At 51.0% G+C, this 25,776-nt stretch overlaps 1 protein-coding gene across 1 annotated transcript in view; it reads right to left on the bottom strand.

The window, feature by feature from the left end:
• Window positions 1-118: 118 nt before the first annotated feature.
• Window positions 119-25,776, bottom strand: part of MMS19 (MMS19 cytosolic iron-sulfur assembly component) — an 86,275-nt gene continuing 60,617 nt past the window's right edge. The window contains exons 18-31 of the mRNA XM_089664199.1: window positions 25,213-25,368; window positions 24,940-25,092; window positions 20,179-20,278; window positions 16,097-16,199; window positions 15,595-15,669; window positions 13,466-13,592; window positions 12,057-12,157; window positions 11,250-11,306; window positions 8,604-8,790; window positions 8,428-8,510; window positions 6,877-7,041; window positions 5,295-5,354; window positions 4,855-4,955; window positions 119-452 (exon numbers count right to left, since the gene is read on the bottom strand). Coding sequence (XP_089520325.1) covers window positions 425-452; window positions 4,855-4,955; window positions 5,295-5,354; window positions 6,877-7,041; window positions 8,428-8,510; window positions 8,604-8,790; window positions 11,250-11,306; window positions 12,057-12,157; window positions 13,466-13,592; window positions 15,595-15,669; window positions 16,097-16,199; window positions 20,179-20,278; window positions 24,940-25,092; window positions 25,213-25,368 — 1,496 coding nt within the window. The 3' untranslated portion in view covers window positions 119-424. The remainder of the gene's footprint in view (window positions 453-4,854; window positions 4,956-5,294; window positions 5,355-6,876; window positions 7,042-8,427; window positions 8,511-8,603; window positions 8,791-11,249; window positions 11,307-12,056; window positions 12,158-13,465; window positions 13,593-15,594; window positions 15,670-16,096; window positions 16,200-20,178; window positions 20,279-24,939; window positions 25,093-25,212; window positions 25,369-25,776) is intronic.

The following is a 25,776-nucleotide window of genomic DNA, read 5'->3' as shown; positions in this document are numbered from 1 at the left end:
GTTCCTCCATGTCCAGATCTGTGACCTGAAAGAAGTGACATTCAGCCAAACACACAGGTCCTCGTGGTCTCCTCCGAAGAGTGAACCACAAGGCTGGCACTCATAGAACTATACAATATACATTATATATAGATTTAGTAGACTAGATTCTCCTCCTACACATGCCAGGTTTCCTCCTACTGTAAACTTGTGCTAATATCATTGAAGTGCAAAGGACGCAGCCAGCTCGGGGGTGGCGGACGCAGCCTAGTACTCGAATGGCGACATGAAAAGATGGAATGCGGGGGGAAGGGACGCGGTTCCTTATCGTATGAGATGCTAAACAAGATGGCACCGAAGTCATGGTGGTTGGACAGGTCAGTAGGTTAGTGGCATCCTGGTTAGATTGTCTCCGTGCAAAGTTAGATACGTCCCGGGTGTGTCCTCAGCTTCCAGGGCTTCCAATCAGGAACCTTCAAGAAAAAAAAAAATATAATTTGTCATTTCACTTGAAAAGTCGCTTTCCAGAACGGTACATACAGTACAGACCATGGGTTCGTCTTACATAGTTAGTCTGGCTGAAAAAAGACAAAAGTCCATCCAGTTCAACCATAAAAAAAAAAAAAAAAAAAAGTCTTAATCCTACACCCCCAGTTGATCCAGAGGAAGGCAAAAAAACTCAGCTGGCCCCGTACAGGAGGACTGGTGGCACCCCCTTTATCCACGGCCCTGCATTGACGTCTTGTTCCCATTACATAGTTAGTCTGGCTGAAAAAAGACAAAAGTCCATCCAGTTCAACCATAGAAAAAAAAAAAAAAAATTATAATCCTACACCCACAGTGGATCCAGAGGAAGGCAAAAAATCCCAGCAAAGCACGATCCAATTTGCTCCTACAGGGAAACATTCCTTCCTGATCCCCCGAGAGGCAATCGGATATTCCCTGGATCACCTTTCCCTATAAATGTTATATCCAGTTATATTCTGTGTATCCAAGAAAGGATCCAGGACTTTCCTACAGCAATCCACTGAGCTGGCCACAACCAACTCTTGAGGGAGAGTTTTTGTGAAGAAACCTTTCCGTGCCCGCGCAAAACGCGGAGATGTGACCCTAACCTTACACTTGCTTTGAAATGTGGTATTGGAGACGCCGTTTTAAAGCGCTCTGAATGCCAAGCAAAGTACTACCGAGCGGGGGATCAGCAGAGCCGAGGGTTACTACCGAGCGGGGGATCAGCAGAGCCGAGGGTCACTACCGAGCGGGGGATCAGCAGAGCCGAGGGTCACTACCGAGCGGGGGATCAGCAGAGCCGAGGGTCACTACCGAGCGGGGGATCAGCAGAGCCGAGGGTCACTACCGAGCGGGGGATCAGCAGAGCCGAGGGTCACTACCGAGCGGGGGATCAGCAGAGCCGAGGGTCACTACCGAGCGGGGGATCAGCAGAGCCGAGGGTCACTACCGAGCGGGGGATCAGCAGAGCCGAGGGTCACTACCGAGCGGGGGATCAGCAGAGCCGAGGGTCACTACCGAGCGGGGGATCAGCAGAGCCGAGGGTCACTACCGAGCGGGGGATCAGCAGAGCCGAGGGTCACTACCGAGCGGGGGATCAGCAGAGCCGAGGGTCACTACCGAGCGGGGGATCAGCAGAGCCGAGGGTCACTACCGAGCGGGGGATCAGCAGAGCCGAGGGTCACTACCGAGCGGGGGATCAGCAGAGCCGAGGGTCACTACCGAGCGGGGGATCAGCAGAGCCGAGGGTCACTACCGAGCGGGGGGATCAGCAGAGCCGAGGGTCACTACCGAGCGGGGGATCAGCAGAGCCGAGGGTCACTACCGAGCGGGGGATCAGCAGAGCCGAGGGTCACTACCGAGCGGGGGATCAGCAGAGCCGAGGGTCACTACCGAGCGGGGGATCAGCAGAGCCGAGGGTCACTACCGAGCGGGGGATCAGCAGAGCCGAGGGTCACTACCGAGCGGGGGATCAGCAGTGACACAAAGTCAGTTCCCCCCCCAGTGTCAGAATGCCCGCCGCAGTCCCACTATAAGTCGCTGATCGCCGCCATTACTAGTAAAAATAGAAAAAAAAAATCCTAGTATCTATACCGCCATTTGTAGACGATATAAGTTTCATGTAAACCAATTAATTTACACGTATTGGGATTATTCTTAGCAAAGACACGGAGCAGGAGACATTTTGGCCTAAATTTATAACAAAATTAGATTTTTTTACATTTTTGTTTTACTAGACGTGTTTAACCCCTCGCCTACCGGGCACTTCTACCCCCTTCCTGCCTACCGGGCACTTCTACCCCCTTCCTGCCTACCGGGCACTTCTACCCCCTTCCTGCCTACAGGGCACTTCTACCCCCTTCCTGCCTACAGGGCACTTCTACCCCCTTCCTGCCTACCGGGCACTTCTATCCCCTTCCTGCCTACCGGGCACTTCTACCCCCCTTCCTGCCCACAGGGCACTTCTACCCCCTTCCTGCCCACCGGGCACTTCTACCCCCTTCCTGCCCACCGGGCACTTCTACCCCCTTCCTGCCTACCGGGCACTTCTACCCCCTTCCTGCCTACCGGGCACTTCTACCCCCTTCCTGCCCCCCGGGCACTTCTACCCCCTTCCTGCCCCCCGGGCACTTCTACCCCCTTCCTGCCTACAGGGCACGTCTACCCCCTTCCTGCCTACCGGGCACTTCTACCCCCTTCCTGCCTACAGGGCACTTCTACTCTCTTCCTGCCTACAGGGCACTTCTACCCCCTTCCTGCCCTCCGGGCACTTCTACCCCCTTCCTGCCCACCGGGCACTTCTACCCCCTTCCTGCCCACCGGGCACTTCTACCCCCTTCCTGCCTACAGGGCACTTCTACCCCCTTCCTGCCCACCGGGCACTTCTACCCCCTTCCTGCCTACAGGGCACTTCTACCCCCTTCCTGCCTACAGGGCACTTCTACCCCCTTCCTGCCTGCCGGGCACTTCTACCCCCTTCCTGCTTACAGGGCACTTCTACCCCCTTCCTGCTTACAGGGCACTTCTACCCCCTTCCTGCCTACAGGGCACTTCTACCCCCTTCCTGCCTGCCGGGCACTTCTACCCCCTTCCTACTTACAGGGCACTTCTACCCCCTTCCTGCCCACAGGGCACTTCTACCCCCTTCCTGCCCACAGGGCACTTCTACCCCCTTCCTGCCTACCGGGCACTTCTACCCCCTTCCTGCCTACCGGGCACTTCTACCCCCTTCCTGCCTACCGGGCACTTCTACCCCCTTCCTGCCCCCCGGGCACTTCTACCCCCTTCCTGCCCCCCGGGCACTTCTACCCCCTTCCTGCCTACAGGGCACTTCTACCCCCTTCCTGCCTACCGGGCACTTCTACCCCCTTCCTGCCTACAGGGCACTTCTACTCTCTTCCTGCCTACAGGGCACTTCTACCCCCTTCCTGCCCTCCGGGCACTTCTACCCCCTTCCTGCCCACCGGGCACTTCTACCCCCTTCCTGCCTACAGGGCACTTCTACCCCCTTCCTGCCCACCGGGCACTTCTACCCCCTTCCTGCCCACAGGGCACTTCTACCCCCTTCCTGCCTACAGGGCACTTCTACCCCCTTCCTGCCTACAGGGCACTTCTACCCCCTTCCTGCCTGCCGGGCACTTCTACCCCCTTCCTGCCTGCCGGGCACTTCTACCCCCTTCCTGCCTACAGGGCACTTCTACCCCCTTCCTGCCTGCCCGGGCACTTCTACCCCCTTCCTACTTACAGGGCACTTCTACCCCCTTCCTGCCTAGGGCAATTTCCAGCTTTCAGTGCTATCACACTTTGAATGACAATTGCGCGGTCATGCAACACTGTACCCATATGAAATTTTTATAATTTTTTTGAGACAGATAGAGCTTTATTTCAGTGGTATTTAATCACCTCGGGGTTTTTTATTTTTTCTTAAACAAACCAAAAACCACTGAAAATTTTGGGAAAAAAAAAAAAAAAAAACACGTTTTAGTTTTTGTTATACAATTTTGTAAATAAAATTAAGGAGATCACTGATGTGCGCTAATGAGGCTGCAGTGATGGGCACTGGTAGGTTGCACTGATGGGCATTGACAGGCATCACTGATGGGCACTGAAAAGGCAGCACTGATACATGACACTGATAGGCGGCACTGACTGGCACTCATTGGCAGCACTGATAGGTGGCACTGATGGGTGACACTGAAAGGCAGCTCAGACGGGCACTGATAGACAGCACTGACTGGCACTGTTAGGCGGCACTGACTGGAACTGACTGGCGGCACTGATTGGCATTGATAGGTGGCACTGACTGGCACTGATGGGTGACATTGAAAGGCAGCTCAGATGGGCACTGATATGTGGCATTGATATGGCACTGATGGGCACTGGCATGTGGCACTGATGAGCACTGACAGGTGGCACTTCTGGGGCCACACTGATCATCAGGGCACACTGATCATCAGTGCTCATGTCCCCTCCGCAGAAAGCTGATAACCGGCTCTCCGCTCCTCTCCTCTGTCAGCGTGACAGCTCGAGAGGAGAGAAATACCAATAACCGGCATTTCCGTGTTTACATGTGATCAGCTGTGATTGGACACAGCTGATCACATGACCGAGCCGACATCTTCGGCTCTGTGATCCGCTGTGTCCAAGGGACACAGCGCACCGGCGATCGCCGCGATGTGGGCTCCCAGAGCCGCGCATGCGCAGTGAGAGTGGTAGGACGTCATATGACGTCCTATCAGAACGAGAGAACCGCCTTGCGCCCGTCATTGGACTATAGGGCGGGCGGAAGGTGGTTATAAGCACACTTAAATCACGGCTGTGAAGCCGACATATTGGGCTGATCCAAGTGGCATTACGTGGCCTTACCACTGACAGCGAGCCTCCACGGCCTCCTTCCTCACCAATCTCTTCTTGTCATCCAGAGGTTTTGCTAAGGCACGGATAACTTGCTGCTTGTAAGGCAGGAGCTGCAAATACCGGACATGACAAGATATCAGACATGACAAGATACCGGACATGACAAGATACCGGACATGACAAGATACCGGACATGACAAGATACCGGACATGACAAGATACCGGACATGACAAGATACCGGACATGACAAGATACCGGACATGACAAGATACCGGACATGACAAGATACCGGACATGACAAGATCTTTATCTGCATTCCTTCTAAATACTGTAAATCAGAGAATTATTTATGGGGCGGGGGATGGGATCTTACCATGGGGCGGGGGATGGGATCTTACCATGGGGCGGGGGATGGGATCTTACCATGGGGCGGGGGATGGGATCTTACCATAGGCAATGGCAGCTTCGTGAGGGCCAGCGTACACTTCAGAGCTGAAATCCGAACCGCCTGGAAACCATCAGAGAAGTGAAGATGAAACAAAGAAAAGCACCAAAATAAAGACATTTCAATGATTAACAAATGTATTTTTACTTTCAAATCTAAGGCCTCATTCACAAGGGTGTACATCCGTGTGCGGGCTGTGTCTTGTCTGCGTGGGGTGCACACGTGTCCATGCATCCCTGTGCTGGCAGTCCCATTCATGTCAACTGGGATGTAGTGGTAACATGGACCCAGCCGGAAATCCACACAGGCCAAGCTCTGTACATACCACGGCTAGGACTACAGGTCAGGCTCTGTACATACCACGCTAGGACTACAGGTCAGGCTCTGTACATACCACGCTAGGACTACAGGTCAAGTTCTGTACATACCACGCTAGGACTACAGGCGAGGTTCTGTACATACCACGCTAGGACTACAGGTCAGGCTCTGTACATACCACGCTAGGACTACAGGTCAGGTTCTGTACATACCACGCTAGGACTACAGGTCAGGTTCTGTACATACCACGCTAGGACTACAGGCCAGGTTCTGTACATACCACGCTAGGACTACAGGCCAGGTTCTGTACATACCACGCTAGGACTACAGGCCAGGTTCTGTACATACCACGCTAGGACTACAGGCCAGGTTCTGTACATACCACGCTAGGACTACAGGCGAGGTAATGTAAATACCACGCTAGGACTACAGGCCAGGTTCTGTACATACCACGCTAGGACTACAGGCGAGGTTCTGTACATACCACGCTAGGACTACAGGTCAGGCTCTGTACATACCACGCTAGGACTACAGGTCAGGTTCTGTACATACCACGCTAGGACTACAGGTCAGGTTCTGTACATACCACGCTAGGACTACAGGCCAGGTTCTGTACATACCACGCTAGGACTACAGGCCAGGTTCTGTACATACCACGCTAGGACTACAGGCCAGGTTCTGTACATACCACGCTAGGACTACAGGCCAGGTTCTGTACATACCACGCTAGGACTACAGGCGAGGTAATGTAAATACCACGCTAGGACTACAGGCGAGGTTCTGTACATACCACGCTAGGACTACAGGTCAGGCTCTGTACATACCACGCTAGGACTACAGGCCAGGCTCTGTACATACCTTGCTAGGACTACAGGCCAGGCTCTGTACATACCACGCTAGAACTACATGTCAGGCTCTGTACATACCACGCTAGGACTACAGGTCAGGCTCTGTACATACCATGCTAGGACTACAGGTCAGGCTCTGTACATACCACGCTAGGACTACATGTCAGGCTCTGTACATACCACGCTAGGACTACAGGCCAGGCTCTGTACATACCACGCTAGGACTACAGGCCAGGCTCTGTACATACCACGCTAGGACTACAGGCCAGGCTCTGTATATACCACGCTAGGACTACATGTCAGGCTCTGTACATACCACGGCTAGGACTACATGTCAGGCTCTGTACATACCATGCTAGGACTACATGTCAGGCTCTGTACATACCACGCTAGGACTACAGGTCAGGCTCTGTACATACCATGCTAGGACTACAGGTCAGGCTGAGGAGCTTTCTGATGAGGGTATCGATGTAAATTTTCAGGATATCCGCAGCATCCAACAGAAGGGGCTCCAGGCAGGTCAGTGTGGACAGCTGAACAATGCGGTCAGAGCAGGACAGGGCCTCCAGCAGCAGAGAGAGCAGCTACATAGGAAGACATGAAGAGATCCAGACGTGACGAGAGGAACAGACGTGACTACAGGAATCCTATCACAGTGCATGTCGGCGGCTGTCAATGTATGAGCTATAGGTGGTCAGGCAGTATAGATAATGGGATTTTTAAAAAAATTTAATTTATACTAGTAATGGCGGCGATCAGCGACTTATAGCGGGACTGTGGCGGGCATTCTGACACGGGGGGGGGGGGACTGACTTGGTGTCACTGACATCCCCAATGACACCAATACAGTGATCAGTGCTAATAAAAAGCACTGACACTATACTAATGGCACTGGGCAGGAAGGGGTCAATGTGAGGGGCAATCAAAGGGTTAACTGTGTGCTGTGTTGGTGCTTTCCACTGTGAGCACACTGCTATGCATACAAAGCAGTGTGCTGGAGCTGACAGGGGAGAGATCTGTATTGTTTACATAGAGTTCTCTCCCTCTGTCAGTAATGCTCCTCAATCACTGGGTGCCAGCAAGTAATCACTCTGTCCGTGTGCTTCACTGTAATCACACTGCTTTGCATGGCTGTGTTGTGCACAGCCATGCAAAGCAGTATGCACGAGCTGATCGGAAACAGAAGGTCTCCTCCCTACTTGTAGTCTTTTGAGACACGTGACAGGTCCCAGAAGACTACAGGACCATTCATGAAGTGCAGCTCTTCTCGCACATGTGCAGTGGGTACCCGGCTGTGAAGCCACAAGCTGTGACACCCGGGTGCCCACACTGAAGATGCCGGCCTCCAGGAATTCAGGATGGCTGCTGAAACGGGCTGCGGGGGACACACCGCGGGACTGAGGGACAGGTAAGTGGCTGTTTTTTAAAAGTCAGCAGCTAGTTTTTGTAGCTGCGGAGTTATTTTTTGACAGGGTGAGTGGAACCCCGCTTTAAGTGTCATTTCTGTCTGCTGCCTCCTTCCTCTGCTATCTGTGTGAGTCACTTCTGACAAGTTTTCCTGACACCAAGAGAAAATGGTGACAGGGGAGAGAACTCCAGCACACAGCCTGTGATTGACAGCCTCAGCTCTTTTCCTGTGAGCTGTGTGAAGGGGACTGTGTCTCTTCCCTCCAATCAGCTCTCCGAACACTCCTCTTTGAGCTTCGCAGTGTGTAATTTCTGCTCCCCGCCCCCTTTTTTCTGAGTTCTCAGACAAGCTGTATACATTCTGCAATATGAATGGATGTAAAGAAGAGAAGGCTTCAGGTAAACAGGTACAACTTATGTAGAAGGATTTGTTTCCTCTTTGTGTATCACCTTCACTGGGTATATGGAAGGGTTTATGGCCACATTTGCCTGTGTACAGGTGCTCTTTAGACTGTACGGCCGGTCCCACACACATCACTAGGAACCACGCGGTCTCCACTTACCGACGGCAGCTCTGTCAGGAGAACCTGCTTCGGCAGGCAGTTCAGCACATGAGATAATGCTTTCAGGTAATTTGGTTTGTTATCTACGTAGGGGAAGAAATAAAGGTGAGTACAGCAGTAAGTCGTACAGTTCGTGCCTCTAGCAGACTATTTGGGGGGGGGTAAATACACGTCACCTTCGTTAGTGGAGTTAAATCCTTCCACCAGTTTGGGAACATTCTCTGTGAAGAACCTCTGGCGGAACATGATCCGGATATCGGCGTGGCACGCCTTGTTCAGGATATCCGGAGATTCCGAGACCAGAAGAGAGAACATGTCAGCGGCCAGCGGCCCCAGATCCCCGTCACACAGCAAGCCAATCATCTGAGAGGAGACAATTCAGAGTCTTCGATGGCAATGTACCTTCACATTCGATTTGTACATTTGCAGGCGGTAGTCTTGGAAACAATATTTTCATTGGAGGGAAACAAGAGGATATAGTACAGAAGGGGGGCGGCAGGGCGCGGTACAGAGGGGGGGGGCGCGGTACAGAGGGGGGGGCGGGAGGCCGCGGTACAGTGGTTAAAAGGGCACGGTACAGGAAGGGGCAGGAGGGCACGGTACAGAAGGAACGGAAGGGCACGGTACGGGGGGTGGGAGGGCACGGTACAGTGGTTAGGAGGGCACGGTACAGAGGGGGGGCGGAAGGGCATGGTACGGGGGGCGGGAGGGCGCGGTACAGAGGGGGGGCGGGTGGTCGCGGTACAGAGGGGGGGCGGGAGGGAGCGGTACAGAGGGGGGCGGGAGGGAGCGGTACAGAGGGGGGCGGGAGGGCGCGGTACAGAGGGGGCAGAAGGGTATAGTACGGGGGAGTTGGGGACAGGAGGCGGGGACAGTACAGGGGGATGGGGCACGTGGGTACAGTATGGGAGGGGGGAGGTCAGGAGGGTACAGGAAAGTGGTTAGGAGGGTACAGTACTGTGGGGGGGGGGGGGAGGCAGGAGAGCACAGTACTGGGGGGGGGGGCCATGAAGGTACAGTATGGGGGGGGGGGCCATGAAGGTACAGTGTGAAGCTGCCCCCCACCCCCCCTTCCCTTATACTTACCTGACACCTATCTAATCCAGCGATGTCCCAGCTCTCTCCCATCTCACAGGGCAGATGATAGCAGTGGAAGCTATTGGCCACTGCTATTGTTAATCAAATCCTATGACAAGGGAGTGGGGCCGAGCCGCACTGTCTGTGTCAATGGGCGCAGACAGAGCGGCTTGGTTTCTAACCCGCAGGTGTGCCACCATAGAAAGTGGCTTCCTACTGTGGTACACCGAGAGGAGGAGGAGCCAGAGGCCCCGGCGGGGGGACCCGAGAGGAGGAGGAGGAGCCAGAGGCCCCGGCGGGGGGACCCGAGAGGAGGAGGAGGAGCCAGAGGCCCCGGCGGGGGGACCCGAGAGGAGGAGGAGGAGCCAGAGGCCCCGGCGGGGGGACCCGAGAGGAGGAGGAGGAGCCAGAGGCCCCGGCGGGGGGACCCGAGAGGAGGAGGAGGAGCCAGAGGCCCCGGCGGGGGGACCCGAGAGGAGGAGGAGGAGCCAGAGGCCCCGGCGGGGGGACCCGAGAGGAGGAGGAGGAGCCAGAGGCCCCGGCGGGGGGACCCGAGAGGAGGAGGAGGAGCCAGAGGCCCCGGCGGGGGGACCCGAGAGGAGGAGGAGGAGCCAGAGGCCCCGGCGGGGGGACCCGAGAGGAGGAGCCAGAGGCCCCGGCAGGGGGACCCGAGAGGAGGAGCCAGAGGCCCCGGCAGGGGGACCCGAGAGGAGGAGCCAGAGGCCCCGGCGGGGGGACCCGAGAGGAGGAGCCAGAGGCCCCGGCGGGGGGACCCGAGAGGAGGAGCCAGAGGCCCCGGCGGGGGGACCCGAGAGGAGGAGCCAGAGGCCCCGGCGGGGGGACCCGAGAGGAGGAGCCAGAGGCCCCGGCGGGGGGACCCGAGAGGAGAAGGAGGAGCCAGAGGCCCCGGCGGGGGGACCCGAGAGGAGAAGGAGGAGCCAGAGGCCCCGGCGGGGGGACCCGAGAGGAGGAGGAGGAGCCAGAGGCCCCGGTGGGGGGACCCGACAGGAGGAGGAGCCAGAGGCCCCGGTGGGGGGACCCGACAGGAGGAGGAGCCAGAGGCCCCGGTGGGGGGACCCGACAGGAGGAGGAGCCAGAGGCCCCGGTGGGGGGACCCGACAGGAGGAGGAGCCAGAGGCCCCGGCGGGGGACCCGACAGGAGGAGGAGCCAGAGGCCCCGGCGGGGGACCCGACAGGAGGAGGAGCCAGAGGCCCCGGCGGGGGACCCGACAGGAGGAGGAGCCAGAGGCCCCGGCGGGGGACCCGACAGGAGGAGGAGCCAGAGGCCCCGGCGGGGGACCCGACAGGAGGAGGAGCCAGAGGCCCCGGCGGGGGGACCTGAGAGAAGCCAGAGGCCCCGGCAGGGGGACCTGAGAGGAGAAGCCAGAGGCCCCGGCAGGGGACCCGAGAGGGGAAGGAACCAGAAGCCCCATAGGGGGACCTGAGAGGAGAAGGAGCCAGGAGCCCCAGTGGGGGACCCGAGAGGAGGAGGTTCGTGGCTGCTCTGTTTAAAACCACTACAGATCAGGAAAGTATAACAGGTTTGCTATATAAATCAGCATTTACAATCACTTTAATTACATCACAGAATTTACAGACAAAACCCAAATTTAGAATTTGCACCACCAAAGCCAGCAATGAAAAGTCCCGCCCACTTCAGTGTAGACCACCATGTTATCGGGGGGAGGGCTGGTTTGCAGAATGCCATAAAGCACAATTGTTGTGAGAATTCAGGAATCATTCACCTTTTTGGTCAGCTGCCCGTTCAGGGGGTGGTACCGCAGGATCAGCGCTTTAGTCACCTGTAAGAGTCACAACAGCCATCGTCACATATATTCCTGCATGTCGCTATTATCGCATCTCTACATTACATTCCCACACCGACACTCAAGTCTTGAAGGTCTGCTGAACTTTCACACCATCTTCATATCACAATCTCACTCCATGAGCGTCACTTCTCTCAGAGCGGTCACGACTTGAGGGTCTCATAAATCGACCGACTTGAGGGTCTCATAAATCGACCGACTTGAGGGTCTCATAAATCGTACGACTTGAGGGTCTCATAAATCGACCGACTTGAGGGTCTCATAAATCGACCGACTTGAGGGTCTCATAAATCGACCGACTTGAGGGTCTCATAAATCGACCGACTTGAGGGTCTCATAAATCGACCGACTTCAGGGTCTCCTAAATCAGATGCCAAGTTGCAGCAGTGTGAACGGAGCCTAAGAGCCCTTTCACACTTGTCGTGCGACTTGTCTTGCAACTTTGGAGTCCAAAGTCACGTGACAAGTCACACCCCATGTTTCTCATTGAGTACCATTGAAAGTAGTTCCTGACCTAACTGACTTTCATGCGACTTGAGGGCCACAGACTTCAAAGTAAACCCTGCAAAGTCCCATGAAAGTCGTACCTGAATGATATACATGCGACTTTGTACAGCGCAATCCGCCAAAGTCGCACTCATTCAAAGTCATGTCAAGTTGCACTGAATATCGCACGATTCTGAAGTCACGCAAGTGTGTCTTTGTACGATGTCTTGCGGTTTTTACCCAGACGAGAAGCGTCATAGCCTGAGTCCTCGCGTGTTCATCCGCCAGGCCAAGCTCGATTTTACAGGATGCGCTCTGCAGAACATCGTCCAGAAGGTCCCCTGTGAGGAGGGAGACACACAAGAGGCACAAATGTTATCAGTATCACAGGAGTCATTAAATCAATAAGAGACACCAAGTCAGCCTGTTCACTATAATGACAGGTCATCGGCGGCCACAGGTATTCACTGCTGTCCACGGCGACCGTGTGCGTCCAGGAGCGATCCCTGCAGGGGGTGGGGAGAGCCGATACAGTGAACGCGGGGCCCGCCGGGGAGAGCCGATACAGTGAACGCGGGGCCCGCCGGGGAGAGCCGATACAGTGAACGCGGGGCCCGCCGGGGAGAGCCGATACAGTGAACGCGGGGCCCGCCGGGGAGAGCCGATACAGTGAACGCGGGGCCCGCCTGGGAGAGCCGATACAGTGAACGCGGGGCCCGCCTGGGAGAGCCGATACAGTGAACGCGGGGCCCGCCGGGGAGAGCCGATACAGTGAACGCGGGGCCCGCCGGGGAGAGCCGATACAGTGAACGCGGGGCCCGCCGGGGAGAGCCGATACAGTGAACGCGGGGCCCGCCGGGGAGAGCCGATACAGTGAACGCGGGGCCCGGGGAGAGCCGATACAGTGAACGCGGGGCCCGGGGAGAGCCGATAGAGTGAACGCGGGGCCCGGGGAGAGCCGATAGAGTGAACGCGGGGCCCGGGGAGAGCCGATAGAGTGAACGCGGGGCCCGGGGAGAGCCGATAGAGTGAACGCGGGGCCCGGGGAGAGCCGATAGAGTGAACGCGGGGCCCGGGGAGAGCCGATAGAGTGAACGCGGGGCCCGGGGAGAGCCGATAGAGTGAACGCGGGGCCCGGGGAGAGCCGATAGAGTGAACGCGGGGCCCGGGGAGAGCCGATAGAGTGAACGCGGGGCCCGGGGAGAGCGGATATAGTACGCAGCGCTGCGTTCTGGTAGCAGTACGGGCGACTTCCGGCTTGCTGCCGGGTTGAGTGCTTCTCCTCCATTCAGAGGAAACCTTGTATTTTTATCAATCCTCTAACTGCCTGAAAATGGAAAGGTGGGTGGATGACATTCTGATCTCCACCTTAGCCAATCACAGGAAGCCTTGTATTCATCGATAAAAATACAAGGCTTCCCTGAATGGCGGAGAAGCGCTCAGCTCCAGCAGCAGCCATGAAGTCTGTGTACTGCTGCGGAACACGACACCGCCTACTGCGTGTACCCGATACATCGACTGCATGTTGGAACCCCCAGAGCAGCTCAGGATGTCACGGAAATGGTTTGTTTTGGTCCAGTTTCGCCCGTTTTAAAGTGATAGAAATCTTGGCCTTTGGCTTCCAGCGCAGGAAGGACTCACACACTCACCGGAGGGACATTTGTTGATCAAACCAGCAAAGCACTTGGCAGAGGAGGAGTAAGCAAACAGACTGGAGCCGCACAGGCTCAGAGACAGCAAATGCTGCAACAGGCGGCTCAGATGAGGGATCTCCACCTGTGAACAAAATACGTCATTAGACCAACGCTTCCATAAACCATCGGCATGGGAGATCGAAGCTATGCATGGTTAACCCCTCCCCCTCCAGAGGATGCCGCCCCCCTTCCTGACCACGCCGTTTTTTGCGATACGGCGCTGCGTTACTTTAAACTGACCATTGCGCGGTCATGCAACACTGCACCCAAATCAAATTTACGTCTTTCGGTGGGATTTGCTCACCTGTGCAGTTTTTTCACTTTTTGCTATTAACCACTTCCTGACCTCCCTATAGCAGAAATACTGCTACAGGGTGGCACGGGTGTGCAAAATCACATATATATAAGTGATTTCGCATTTCCGGGTAGGGGTGCACGCGATCTACCCATGCTGCCGTTCGCAGCCACGGCTGTCAATCACTGGGACCTGGCCGGTATTTACCCAACGGCACTTGATTACCGAGCATCTCTGACGGGGAGGAAGACTGTTTTGCTTACTAACAGTCCTCCTCCCTGTCAGCTCGGGCACACTGCACAGCACAGCCATCCAGAGCAGTGTGATTACAGTGAAGCACCCCCCCCAGTAAAACACTCCCAGTACATAGTTAATCCTTTGATCGCCCCTCATATTAACCCCTTCCTGCCCAGTGCCATTGCTTTTTTTTTTTTTTTTTAGCACCGATCACTGTATTGGTGTCACTGGGGATGCCAGTGACACCAAGTCAGTTTTCCCCACCCCCCTCCCCAGTGTCAGAATGTCCGCCGCAGTCCCACTATAAATCGCTGATCACGACCATTACTAGTAGAAAAAAAATCTAAAATCCCAGTATCTATACCGCCATTTGTAGGCGCTATAACTTTCACGTAAACCAATTAATTTACACGGATTCGGATTTTTTTTTTTTTAGTGAAGAGACGGAACAGAATACATTTTGGCTGAAACTTATCACTAAATTTGATTTTTAAAATTTTTTTTACTGGACGTGTTTAGTAGCAAAAAGTCCAAAATATTGGGGGGTTTTTTCCCTCAAAATTGCCTTTTTTTTTCATAGCACAAAAAAATAAAAAGCACAGAGGCGATGAAATACCACCAAAAGAAATCTCCATTAGTGGGGGAAAAATAAGGACGTAACTTTCATTTGTTGCATGACTGTGCAATTGTCATTTAATGACCAGGCCATTTTTTGGGATACGGAGCTGCGTTACTGTAACCACCTCCCGTCCGGCTGTTGTATATCAACGGCCTCCCTGCCCCCTTCTTGTGCGCGCTCCCTGGGAGCGCGCAGCACCGCGATCCGGTGCCCGCTGTGTCCTCAGGACACAGTGGAACACCGATCTTTGTACGGGACCTCTGTGTGAAGTCCCGATCATGTGATCACTGATTGGCCAATCAGTGATCACATGCAGAGTAGTAAGCAAGATGTCACTTCTGACATCATTACTTACTACGTGTGAAATCTGTGAATGATCACAGAGATCACATGGTACAGGGCTATTCACAACAGCCTTGTACCATGTGACAAGCTGTGACCAATCACAGCTCACACAGTAGTTCTCAATGGCTGCAAGAATGCAGCCAGAGAGAAGGAGAAATGATTGCTTTTACAGCCTTTCAGCCATCTTGCTTGCTACTCTTCATGTGATCACGGATTGGCCAATCCGTGATCACATGATCAAGACCTCACACAGAGGTCCCGTACAACGATCGGTGTTCCACTGTGTCCGGAGGACACAGCAGGCACCAGATCGGGGTGCTGCGCACAAGCAGGGTGCGCGGAGGACGTTTATAAACAGCCACCTGACCCTTCACTGCCACCGTCCGGCCGTTTATATACAACAGCCGGACGGGAAGTGGTTAAGGAAAAAAATATTGCAGTAAATGTGTTATTTTAATGTGTTTGAAATTGACCTTTCACACCATTTTATTTCATTTCCTGCAAGTTGTGTTAGAAGTGACAACCTGATCGCCCCCCACCATGTCTGCAATCTATACCACAAATACCGACATCGCCAATAAAACTTACATTTCTGGGTAAGGAACACACAAAGGCCATCAGCAGTGCGACTAGTCGGCTCTGGGGGGCTGTAGGGACATCTGTCTGCAATCACATGAAGGAAGATTTGTATTAACATGGTGGACTTACAGCGGGCATAGAAAACAATCCCCTTCCCCTCTAAAATAATCACATTTTGCAGCCTGAAATGAAGACAGACACAGTTTGTGTTTTATCCGGCTGTATTTACTCAGTGCAACCTATAACATTGAAAGTGAAAGACAGAACAGCAACATGTCAGAGAAAAAAAAATACAGAATCCCGGAGTTGGAAAAAGGATCTCGGAGTTGGAAAAAGGATCTCGGAGTTGGAAAAAGGATCTCGGAGTTGGAAAAAGGATCTCGGAGTTGGAAAAAGGATCTCGGGCAGAGGTTCACCAACCTGTTAATAGCTGCGTCTAAAAATTGTCAAACAATTTCAGAACAATATATCTCAACATAATATTACTCCTATACAGAAGAACTAAAATTACCTGAAATGGATGGAATTTGGAGGTGAAATCGTTTTCGGTGAGGACAGAAACATCTCCGTCTAGGAAGAGGTTTACAATCTGGGAGACACTTGAAGATGCTAACCTAGAAGACATCAAAGCTATCAGCCAGGGATTGTACATAACAGGTAATGAAATCTGCACAGGTGATGAACTGATACAATACAACCCACAGACCGTGTCCATAATGCAGCTGTCCTGGTAGGTCCAACTTTGGAGAAACTATCCCCTGGAAACCTGGCATTTTATGCCACTTTTTGTTCACAAGTTGAAATCAGTATTTATTGCTAGAAAATGAAATATAACCCTCAAACATTATATATATATATATACATACATACACACACACATACAGTCAGGTCCATAAATATTGGGACATGGACACAATTCTAACATTTTTGGCTCTATACACCACAATGGATTTGAAATGAAAGGAACAAGATGTGCTTTACCTGCACACTGTCAGCTTTAATTTGAGGATATTTACATCCAACTCAGGTGAACGGTGTAGGAATTACAACACTTTGCATAGGTGCCTCCCACTTGTTAAGGGACCAAAAGTAATGGGACAGAATAATAATCATAAATCAAACTTTCACTTTTTAATACTTGGTTACAAATCCTTTGCAGTCAATGACAGCCTGAAGTGTGGAACGCATAGACATCCCCAGACGCTGGGTGTCATCCCTGGTGATGCTCTGCCAGGCCTCTACTGCAACTGTCTTCAGTTCCTGCTTGTTCTTGGGGCATTTTCCCTTCAGTTTTGTCTTCAGCAAGTGAAATGCTCAATCGGATTCAGGTCAGGTGATTGGCCATTGCAGAACATTCCACTTCTTTGGTGGCTTTTGCAGTCTGCTTTGGGTCATTGTCCATCTGCACTGTGAAGCGTCCAATGAGTTGTGAAGCATTTGGCTGAATATGAGCCGATAATATTCCCGAAACACTTCACAATTCATCCGGCTGCTTCTGTCAGCAGTCACATCATCAATAAATACAAGAGAAGCAGTTCCATTGGCAGCCATACATGCCCACGCCATGACACTACCACCACCATGCTTCACAGATGAGGTGGTATGCTTAGGACCATGAGCAGTTCCTTCTCCATACTCTTCTCTTCCCATCACTCTGGTACAAGTTGATGTCGGTCTCATCTGTCCATAGGATGTTGTTCCAGAACTGTGAAGGCTTCTTTAGATGTTGTTTGGCAAACTCTAATCTGGCCTTCCTGTTTTTGAGGCTCACCAATGGTTTCCATCTTGTGGTGAACCCTCTGTATTCACTCTGGTGAAGTCTTCTCTTGATTGGTGACTTTGACACACATACACCTACCTCCTGGAGAGTGTTCTTGATCCGGCCAACTGTTGTGAAGGGAGTTTTCTTCACCAGGGAAAGAATTCTTCTGTCATCCACCGCAGTTGTTTTCCGTGGTCTTCCGGGTCTTTTGGTGTTGCTGAGCTCACCGGTGCGTTCCTTCTTTTTAAGAATGTTCCAAACAGTTGTTTTGGCCGCCTAATGTTTTTGCTATCTCTCTGATGGGTTTGTTTTGTTTTTTCAGCCTAATGATGGCTTCACTGATAGTGACAGCTCTTTGGGTCTCATCTTGAGAGTTGACAGCAACAGATTCCAAATGCAAATAGCACACTTGAAATGAACTCTGGACCTTTTATCTGCTCATTGTAATTGGGATAATGAGGGAACAACACACACCTGGCCATGGAACAGCTGAGAAGCCAATTGTCCCATTACTTTTGGTCCCTTAACAAGTGGGAGGTACATATGCAACTGTTGGAATTCCTACACCGTTCACCTGATTTGGATGTAAATACCCTCAAATTAAAGCTGACAGTCTGCAGTTAAAGCACATCTTCTTCGTTTCATTTCAAATCCATTGTGGTGTATAGAGCCAAAAATGTTAGAATTGTGCACATGTCCCAATATTTATGGACCTGACTGTATACACAGTGAGGAACAGAAGTATTTGAACCCCCTGCGATTCTGCAAGTTCTCCCACTTCTCCATCACGGAGGGTCTGACATTCACATTGCACGGGATTCCCACTCTGAGGACAGAATTCAGGAGATCACATTGTATGATTTGTAAAGACTGTATTTGTCTCTCACGGCTGAACAGAAGTATTTGAACCCCTGAGAAGATCCGTGTTAATATTTGGTACAGAAGCCTTTGTCTGCAATTACAGAGGTCAGACGGTTCCTGTAGTCCTTGGCCAGGTTTGCACTGCAACAGGGATTTTGGCCGACTCCTCCACACCGATCTCCTCTAGATCTGTCAGGTTTCGGGGCTGTCGCTGAGCAACACGGAGTTTCAGCTCCCTCCAAAGATGTTCTATTGGATTTAGGTGTGGAGACTGGCTAGGCCACTCCAGAACCTTGATATGCTTCTTACGGAGCCACTCCTTGGTTCTCCTGGCTGTGTGCTTCGGGTCGTTGTCATGTTGGAAGACCCAGCCACGACCCGTCTTCAATGCTCTGACTGAGGGAAGGAGGTTGTTGCTGAAAATCTCACAATAAATGGCCCCATTCATCCTCTCCTTAATACAGTGCAGTCGTCCTGTCCCCTTCGCAGAAAAGCACCCCCAAAGCATGATGTTACCACCCCCATGCTTCACAGTAGGGATGGTGTTCTTGGGATGCAACTCATCCTTTTTCCTCCAAACACGACGAAGTTTAGACCAAACGTTCTCCTTTGGTCTCCTCTGACCACATGACTTTCTCCCATGCCTCCTCTGCATCATCCAGATGGTCATTGACAACCTTCAGAAGGGCCTGGACATGTGATGACTTGAGCAGGGGAACCTTCAGACGGGCCTGGACATGTGATGACTGGAGCAGGGGAACCTTCAGACGGGCCTGGACATGTGATGACTGGAGCAGGGGAACCTTCAGACGGGCCTGGACATGTGATGACTGGAGCAGGGGAACCTTCAGACGGGCCTGGACATGTGATGACTGGAGCAGGGGAACCTTCCGTGCAATGCATGATTGGAAACCATGACGACGTAGTGTTCTACCGACAGTGACCTGTGAAACTGTGATCCCAGCTCTCTCCATGTCATTGACCAGCTCCTCCCTTGTAGTTCTGGGCTGATTCCTCACCTTTCTTCTCATCAGTGATACCCCACGAGGGGACATCTTGCATGGAGCCCCAGTCTGAGGGAGACTGACAGTCGTCTTTAGCCTCTTCCATTTTCTAACAATTGCTCCAACAGTTCATCTATTTTCACCAAGCTGCTTGGCAATTGCCCCGTAGCCCTTTCCAGCCTTGTGGAGGTCCACAATTTTGTCTCTGGTGTCTTTTGACAGCTCTTTGGTCTTGCCCATGGTAGTAGTTGGCGTCTGACTGACTGTGGGGTGGACAGCTGTCTTTAAAGAGCTCAGACAGGTGCTACTAAGTGAGATGAATGAGTGGAGTAGAGGGGGACTTTGTAAAGGCGCAGTAACAGGTCTTTGAGAGGCAGAATTCTTGCTGTTTCTTAGGTGTTCAAATCCTTCTGTTCAGCCGTGTGAGACAAATACATTCTTTACAAATCATACAATGTGATCTCCTGAATTCTGTCCTCAGAGTGGGAATCCCCTGCAATGTGAATGTCAGACCCTCCATGATGGAGAAGTGGGAGAACTTGCAGAATCACAGGGGGTTCAAATACGTGTGTGTGTGGTGTGTGTGGTGTGTGGTGTGTGATGTGTGTGTGTGTGTGTGGTGTGTGTGTGTGTGTATTTATTTATTTTTTTTCCCCTCAAAAATATTGGTACTTTTTTTCATTTATAACGCAAAAGTAAAAACTGCAGAGGTGGCCAAATACCACCAAAAAAATCTCTATTTGCGGGATAAAAATGCATTTCATTTGGCTGCAGCTTTGCACGACCGCACAACTGCCGGTTAAAGTAACGTAGCGTCGTATCGCAAAAAATGGCCTGGTCAGAAGGGGGGGTGTTGTCAAATCTCCCGGAGCTGAAGTGATTAACTGCAAAGGTGTGACAAGCGCTGACAACTGAAGCTCTACAATAATATATACAATGAATGTAAATAATTATAGGAGGACTCACTCGGGGTCCAGGTGAGTGGTGGCCGCGCTGATTACAGGCACCATGGCGGTAAGGACACTGTCACCAAGAAGAACGTGACTTTCCACTGTGGTCTCCCTGTCTGAGGAAAGCGACAACCATTATTCTCAGTGCAGCCAACTGACACGCAGCTGCAAAACTCACAACAAAAAGGGAACAAAAGTCAATGCAAAGCACACATGAAATTCACCACAAACTCTGGTAGTATTTATCCCGCATGGCAAACCATTTCTGGTTCTGCTCCACCATTCTTGTGATCCGGACCGCACAGCCAGGTGAGGGCCTAGACTTTCTTCCATGACAGTCACCAACCAGCCTGGGATGGACAGTGAAGGAACAGGTGTGGACGTGTGACGCAGTTCCGGCATGGCGCCATTTTTTGAATACCTATCAGCGCTTTTTCTTCATGCAGTACACCTTGCATATTGGATTCTACCTTGATATATGCTGGATTCTACTTGATGCAAGCTACATTTATGTGAGTGCACTTCTGGCTTTCTTTTTTTTATATGCCATTAACCATTAGCAGCCCGGCCAATGGCCGTTTGGCGGCTTCAGATGTGCTCCTCCATTCCGGGTGCACGCCATTTGGCGTGCTCCCGCACATGCGCCGTTTGCGCTAGTGCAGAGCGGCGCAGCAGCGGGATCTGTCACGGGCCGTGCACCTCGGACACGGCCGATGACAGATCCGAGTACCGGCTCCCGTTGCTGGTACCATGTGACCTGCTGTGACCAATCACAGCAGGTCACATGACAGTTGTATACATGGATGGCTTCATTCATGATGTCATCCATTGTATACTAGTGCCTAGCTGTGAATGGTCACAGCTAATCACATGCACATGTCATGTGATTAGCTGTGACCAAATCACAGCTAAGCACAAAAAAAAAAAAAAAAAAGCTGAATGAATCGATGTCATTCAGGTAAATGCTTGCTTATAGCAAAGTAATTCTTTGCTATAAGCAAATTGTGTAAAAAAAAAAAAAAAAAAAAAAATACTGATCACTTCCCCAAAGTAGTACAATGTTACTATGGTAACATTGTACTATTTTGGTCATAGTAAAATATGAAAAAAAATCTTAAAAAAAATAAAAAAAATGTAATAAAAAATTAAATATAATAAAAAAATAAAAAAAAAATAAAAAAAAAATATATATTTTTTTTTTCATACTGTCACCAGTCAGTGTCCCTGTTCACTGCCATGCCAGTTATATGATGACGCTGTACTGCACTGGTGACAGTATGTAAAAAAAAAAAATAGTGAAAATAATTTTTTTCATTTTTTCATTTTCGGAAAAATTATGACAAAAAAAATACAACTTCAAAAAACTCGCCATGCCTCTTATGAAGTACGTCGGACTGTCTACTCTGCAAAAAGGGGTCATTTGGGGGATATCTGTACTATTCTGACATTCTTGGACCTCAAGAAATTAGATTGGCCGTCAGTACTTCAGGATTGATCAATATTCAGATCTATACCATAGTTTGTGAACTCTATAACTTTCCTACAAACTAAATAATACATCTAATTTGGGTTATTTTCACCAAAGACATGTAGCAGAATACATCTCGGCCTAAATTTATGAAGAACAATTATTTATTTGTAAACTTTTATAACAGAAACAAAGAAAAATGTGGGTTTTTTTCAAAATTTTTGGTCTTTTTTTGTTAATTTAGCAAAAAATAAAAACCCCAGCGATGATTAAATACCACCAAAAGAAAGCTCTAGTTGTGTGAAAATGATAAAATTTTAGTTTGGGTACAATGTTGTATGACCGCGCAATTGTCATTCAAAGTGTGAGAGCGCTGAAACGTGAAAAATGGCCTGGGGGCAGGAAGGGGGTAAATTGCCCGGTATTGAAATGGTTAAACAGTAATACACTATGGAGATTGCGTTCTCTTTCTGTTCTATGGGCATATGATTTATACCTATGAGAGTGGAATGGTGAATAGCTATTACCTGTTGGCATCATCTGACTAATAGAGTGGTTACTCTGAGGATCCAGAGTTTTGTTTTTGCTTTGTGTCCCTGCAGAGTCATGAAGTAGAGGTGAGAGGCCATTCCTTTGGGGATCCCACTGAGGGTGTTCTGACATCCACACCGTGCATGAACAGGAAGATCACTACACCAATTTATGGACGTTTTAGTCACTGTATTATGTATATGTGATGTGTGTTTCACATGGTGTGTTTTTTTTGATCCCTCAGCAGGAATTTACATCTGTGATTGTTACTATTGTGTCCCAATGGGGGGGTCACGATTTATTATATCCCCATGTAAATTGGGGTCACTCTTGTTGTGTGAGCACCGATAGGTCTGATCCTTAGACCTTTTCATATTTTACTGCTTTATACACTTTATCACCCATGATTGTTTATTTTAGTTTATATTAGCGCTGCATCATTATTATGTATATATGTATAACATGTTTTTTGTTTTTTTTTAATAAATAATAAAGATCCTTTAGTATCAGTTTAGTGTAGTACTATTACTATAGTTTTCTTTGGAGGGATTTTATTACAATGTCTAAGGTAAATGACTGCGGTACCTATAGAAAAAAAATAAGCTTTGCTATTATTATTCTCCCATATTTGTTGCAGTGCGGCGGGGCAGAACGCATCAGCAGGCGGGGCAGAACGCATCAGCAGGCGGGGCAGAACGCATCAGCAGGCGGGGCAGAACGCATCAGCAGGCGGGGCAGAACGCATCAGCAGGCGGGGCAGAACGCATCAGCGGGCGGGGCTGGTGCATAGGCTGAGGCCAACACTCAATCCGACTTTATTGGGCTGGTCCGAGCGGCATTCATTTTCCTTGTATTCTCACACCCGGATTTGTTTGTTTTATTTGCTCAAATGTACACTTCAACATTCTCACTGCGTGTATCAGCTATGAGATACAGTCATGGTCAAAAATCTTGGTCCCCCCCCCCCCCCCCCCAGCATTTCTGATCTCGGTCAGATAACGCACCACTTCACCCAGAGATTTGCTGCAATTACAAATGTATCAGCGTTCTCACATTTATTTCTTTGGTTTGTATTGGTGACACAAAGAAAGTGGAGAAACAAAAGGCCAAATCTGACACATTCCACGCAAATCCACAAAAATAGACCGGACAGAATGATTGGCACCTTCTCAAAGTTGTAAGAAATAATTTCATTCCAAGCCTGTGCTGCTCCTGTAATTGGTCATTAAACTGAACCCCCCCCCCCCCCGTATCCATGACCAGGTGCTGACAATATGGAAATCACACCGACAACCAGGGACAATGCTGACATATGGCCTCCACCTTTCTGTTGGGTGGCTCTGTGTGCCGCATGGAGGAGAGAAAGAGCAGCAAAGAATTGTCTGAGGATTGGAGAACAAAAATGGTGGAAAAGCATGGACCATCTCAAGGTGGCAAATCCATGTCCAGAGATCTTAATGTTCCTGTGCCCACTGTGCGCAACATTATCAAGATGTTTACAGCCTATGGCACTGCAGCTAATCTCCCTGGACGAGGACGAAAGAGAAAAATTCATCAAAGATTGCAACAAAGGATTGTTGGAATGGTGGCTAAAGAATCTCCATCAACTTCCAGACAAATCCAAGTCCGTCAGGCACAATTTTCTGGGTGAAGTGATGCATGATCTGGCAGAAATGCAATGCCAATATTTTTGGCCACAGAAACAGAAAAAAGTGTATGGGGATATTTTTTTCTTTTGTTTTTCTATGTGTGTTTTTTGTTTTTGCTAAAGCAGAGCTCCACCCAAAAGGGGAAGTTCTGCTTTAAGGACTGCTCGCCATTAAGAACTGGCACCTTTTTACAGAATTTGACAGGTACCCGCTCCCACTTCCGAGTGGAGCTGCGCTTCATGAATGGTCCTGTAGTCTTCTAGGACCTGTCACGTGTCCCAAAAGACTACAGGGAGGGAGGGGGGAGGACACCTTCTGCTCGCCTAGGCTAGGGGTAGGCAACCTGCGGCTCTCTAGCTGTTGTGGAACTACATTTCCCATGAGACATTGCAACATTACAAAACTGACAGTTACAGCTATGACTTGCAGAGGCATGATGGAACTTGTAGTCCTGCAACAGCTGGAGAGCAGCAGGTTGCCTACCCCTGGCCTAGGCAATTGGAAGTGGAAGGTGCCCTCCCTCCCTGTAGTCTTTTGGGACACGTGACAGGTCCCAGAAGACTACGGGGACCATTCATGAAGCGCAGCTCTACTCGCGCATGCGCACTGGGTACCCGGCCGTGAAGCCCGCAAGCTGCCACAGCCGGGTGCCCACACTGAAGAAGCCGGCCTCCAGGAATCCAGGACAGCTGGTGAAACGAACTACAGGACACACCGCGGGACCGAGGGACAGGTAAGTGGCTGTTTTTTTTTTTTAAAAGTCAGCAGCTACAGTTTTTGTACCTGCTGACTTATTTTTTGACAGGGTGAGTGGAACTCCGCTTTAGGTTTTTTTTGTCTGAGTATAGATCAGGGGCAGACTGACAAATCAAGGGGCCCCCGGGCAATAGGGGATCATGGGGCCCCTGTGTCCTTGCCCAAACACAAAAAAGGCTATGAAAAAGGTACCAGGGGTATCTCATGGGGCCCCCTACTGACCCCGGTCAGTCTGCCCCTGGTATAGGTAACTGTGAGGACCAGTAGGATGGACTCAAAACTTTGGAAAGTAGCATTTTTTATATTTGTAAGAGTTTTGTAGATTTTACATTCCCCCAATACCAATGAATGTGTGCGGATGGTGTCGGCTCACCTCGCATTGCAGCCTGTACGGTCAGGGAGAGGAGGCAGGGCACTACGGTCTTGTGGTAGAAGCGCAGAGATTTGGCATTTTGCTGGCACTGTACAGCCACCCGATGCAGACTCTTACACACGGAGATGATGTCTTCAGCGCTCGTCTCCCCTTCTACGTCAATGAGAGAATGGAATAAGTAGCATTCGGATGACATGGCGATCAACTACTACAGAATGAGGCGATGGTGGCGGAAGACGCTACAGAGGATCCTTCATGGGGAAGAGTACTTACCTCTCTGTCCTCTTCTAAGGTGGCCCAGTAGGATGGGGACCGTCTCTTCCACAATACTGTGATGAGTAGACATGGCCGCTAAAGCTTCAAGACACCGCAGCCGTACGGCATGCTCGGGGATAACACTGCCTGCAGGTTCAACGCCCTCCATGGACACTGCCGAAAAAACACAGCCGTCATTGAGACTACATGCACACGTATTGGGGGACAATGGATCGCTGATAACCACCCAACTGCACAGCTCCTCTCCAACCCCTTTCTTGTGGGCAGGTTCCAAAATCTGATATGCAGTAATGGAAGAGTTGGGGAGTCAATTTATAACGAATTTGCTGGGAATTCCCTGCAGCTGTCACATATATTCCCTGGAATTTGTCTAATGTACATATTTCTAATGATCATCAGCTCCATCTAGTGGCCATGATGTGGTATTTTGCCTGAATTAGGTATTTTAGGAAAATAGGGGGTGTATGGGGAGGACAACGCAGTCTTAGACCTCACCCTTCCCCTCCTCAGACCCCCTTTCCTCCTCCCTTCCTTAGAGCCCTTCAGTCCCCCTTCCTTCCT

Source organism: Staurois parvus, unplaced genomic scaffold (assembly GCF_062004578.1).
Source record: "Staurois parvus isolate SC_StPar_1 unplaced genomic scaffold, SC_StPar_1.0 ptg001853l, whole genome shotgun sequence".
In the NCBI taxonomy this organism is placed as follows: domain Eukaryota; kingdom Metazoa; phylum Chordata; class Amphibia; order Anura; family Ranidae; genus Staurois; species Staurois parvus.
Note: the sequence above shows the minus strand (reverse complement) of the source record. Positions and strands in the feature narration are given on the sequence as shown.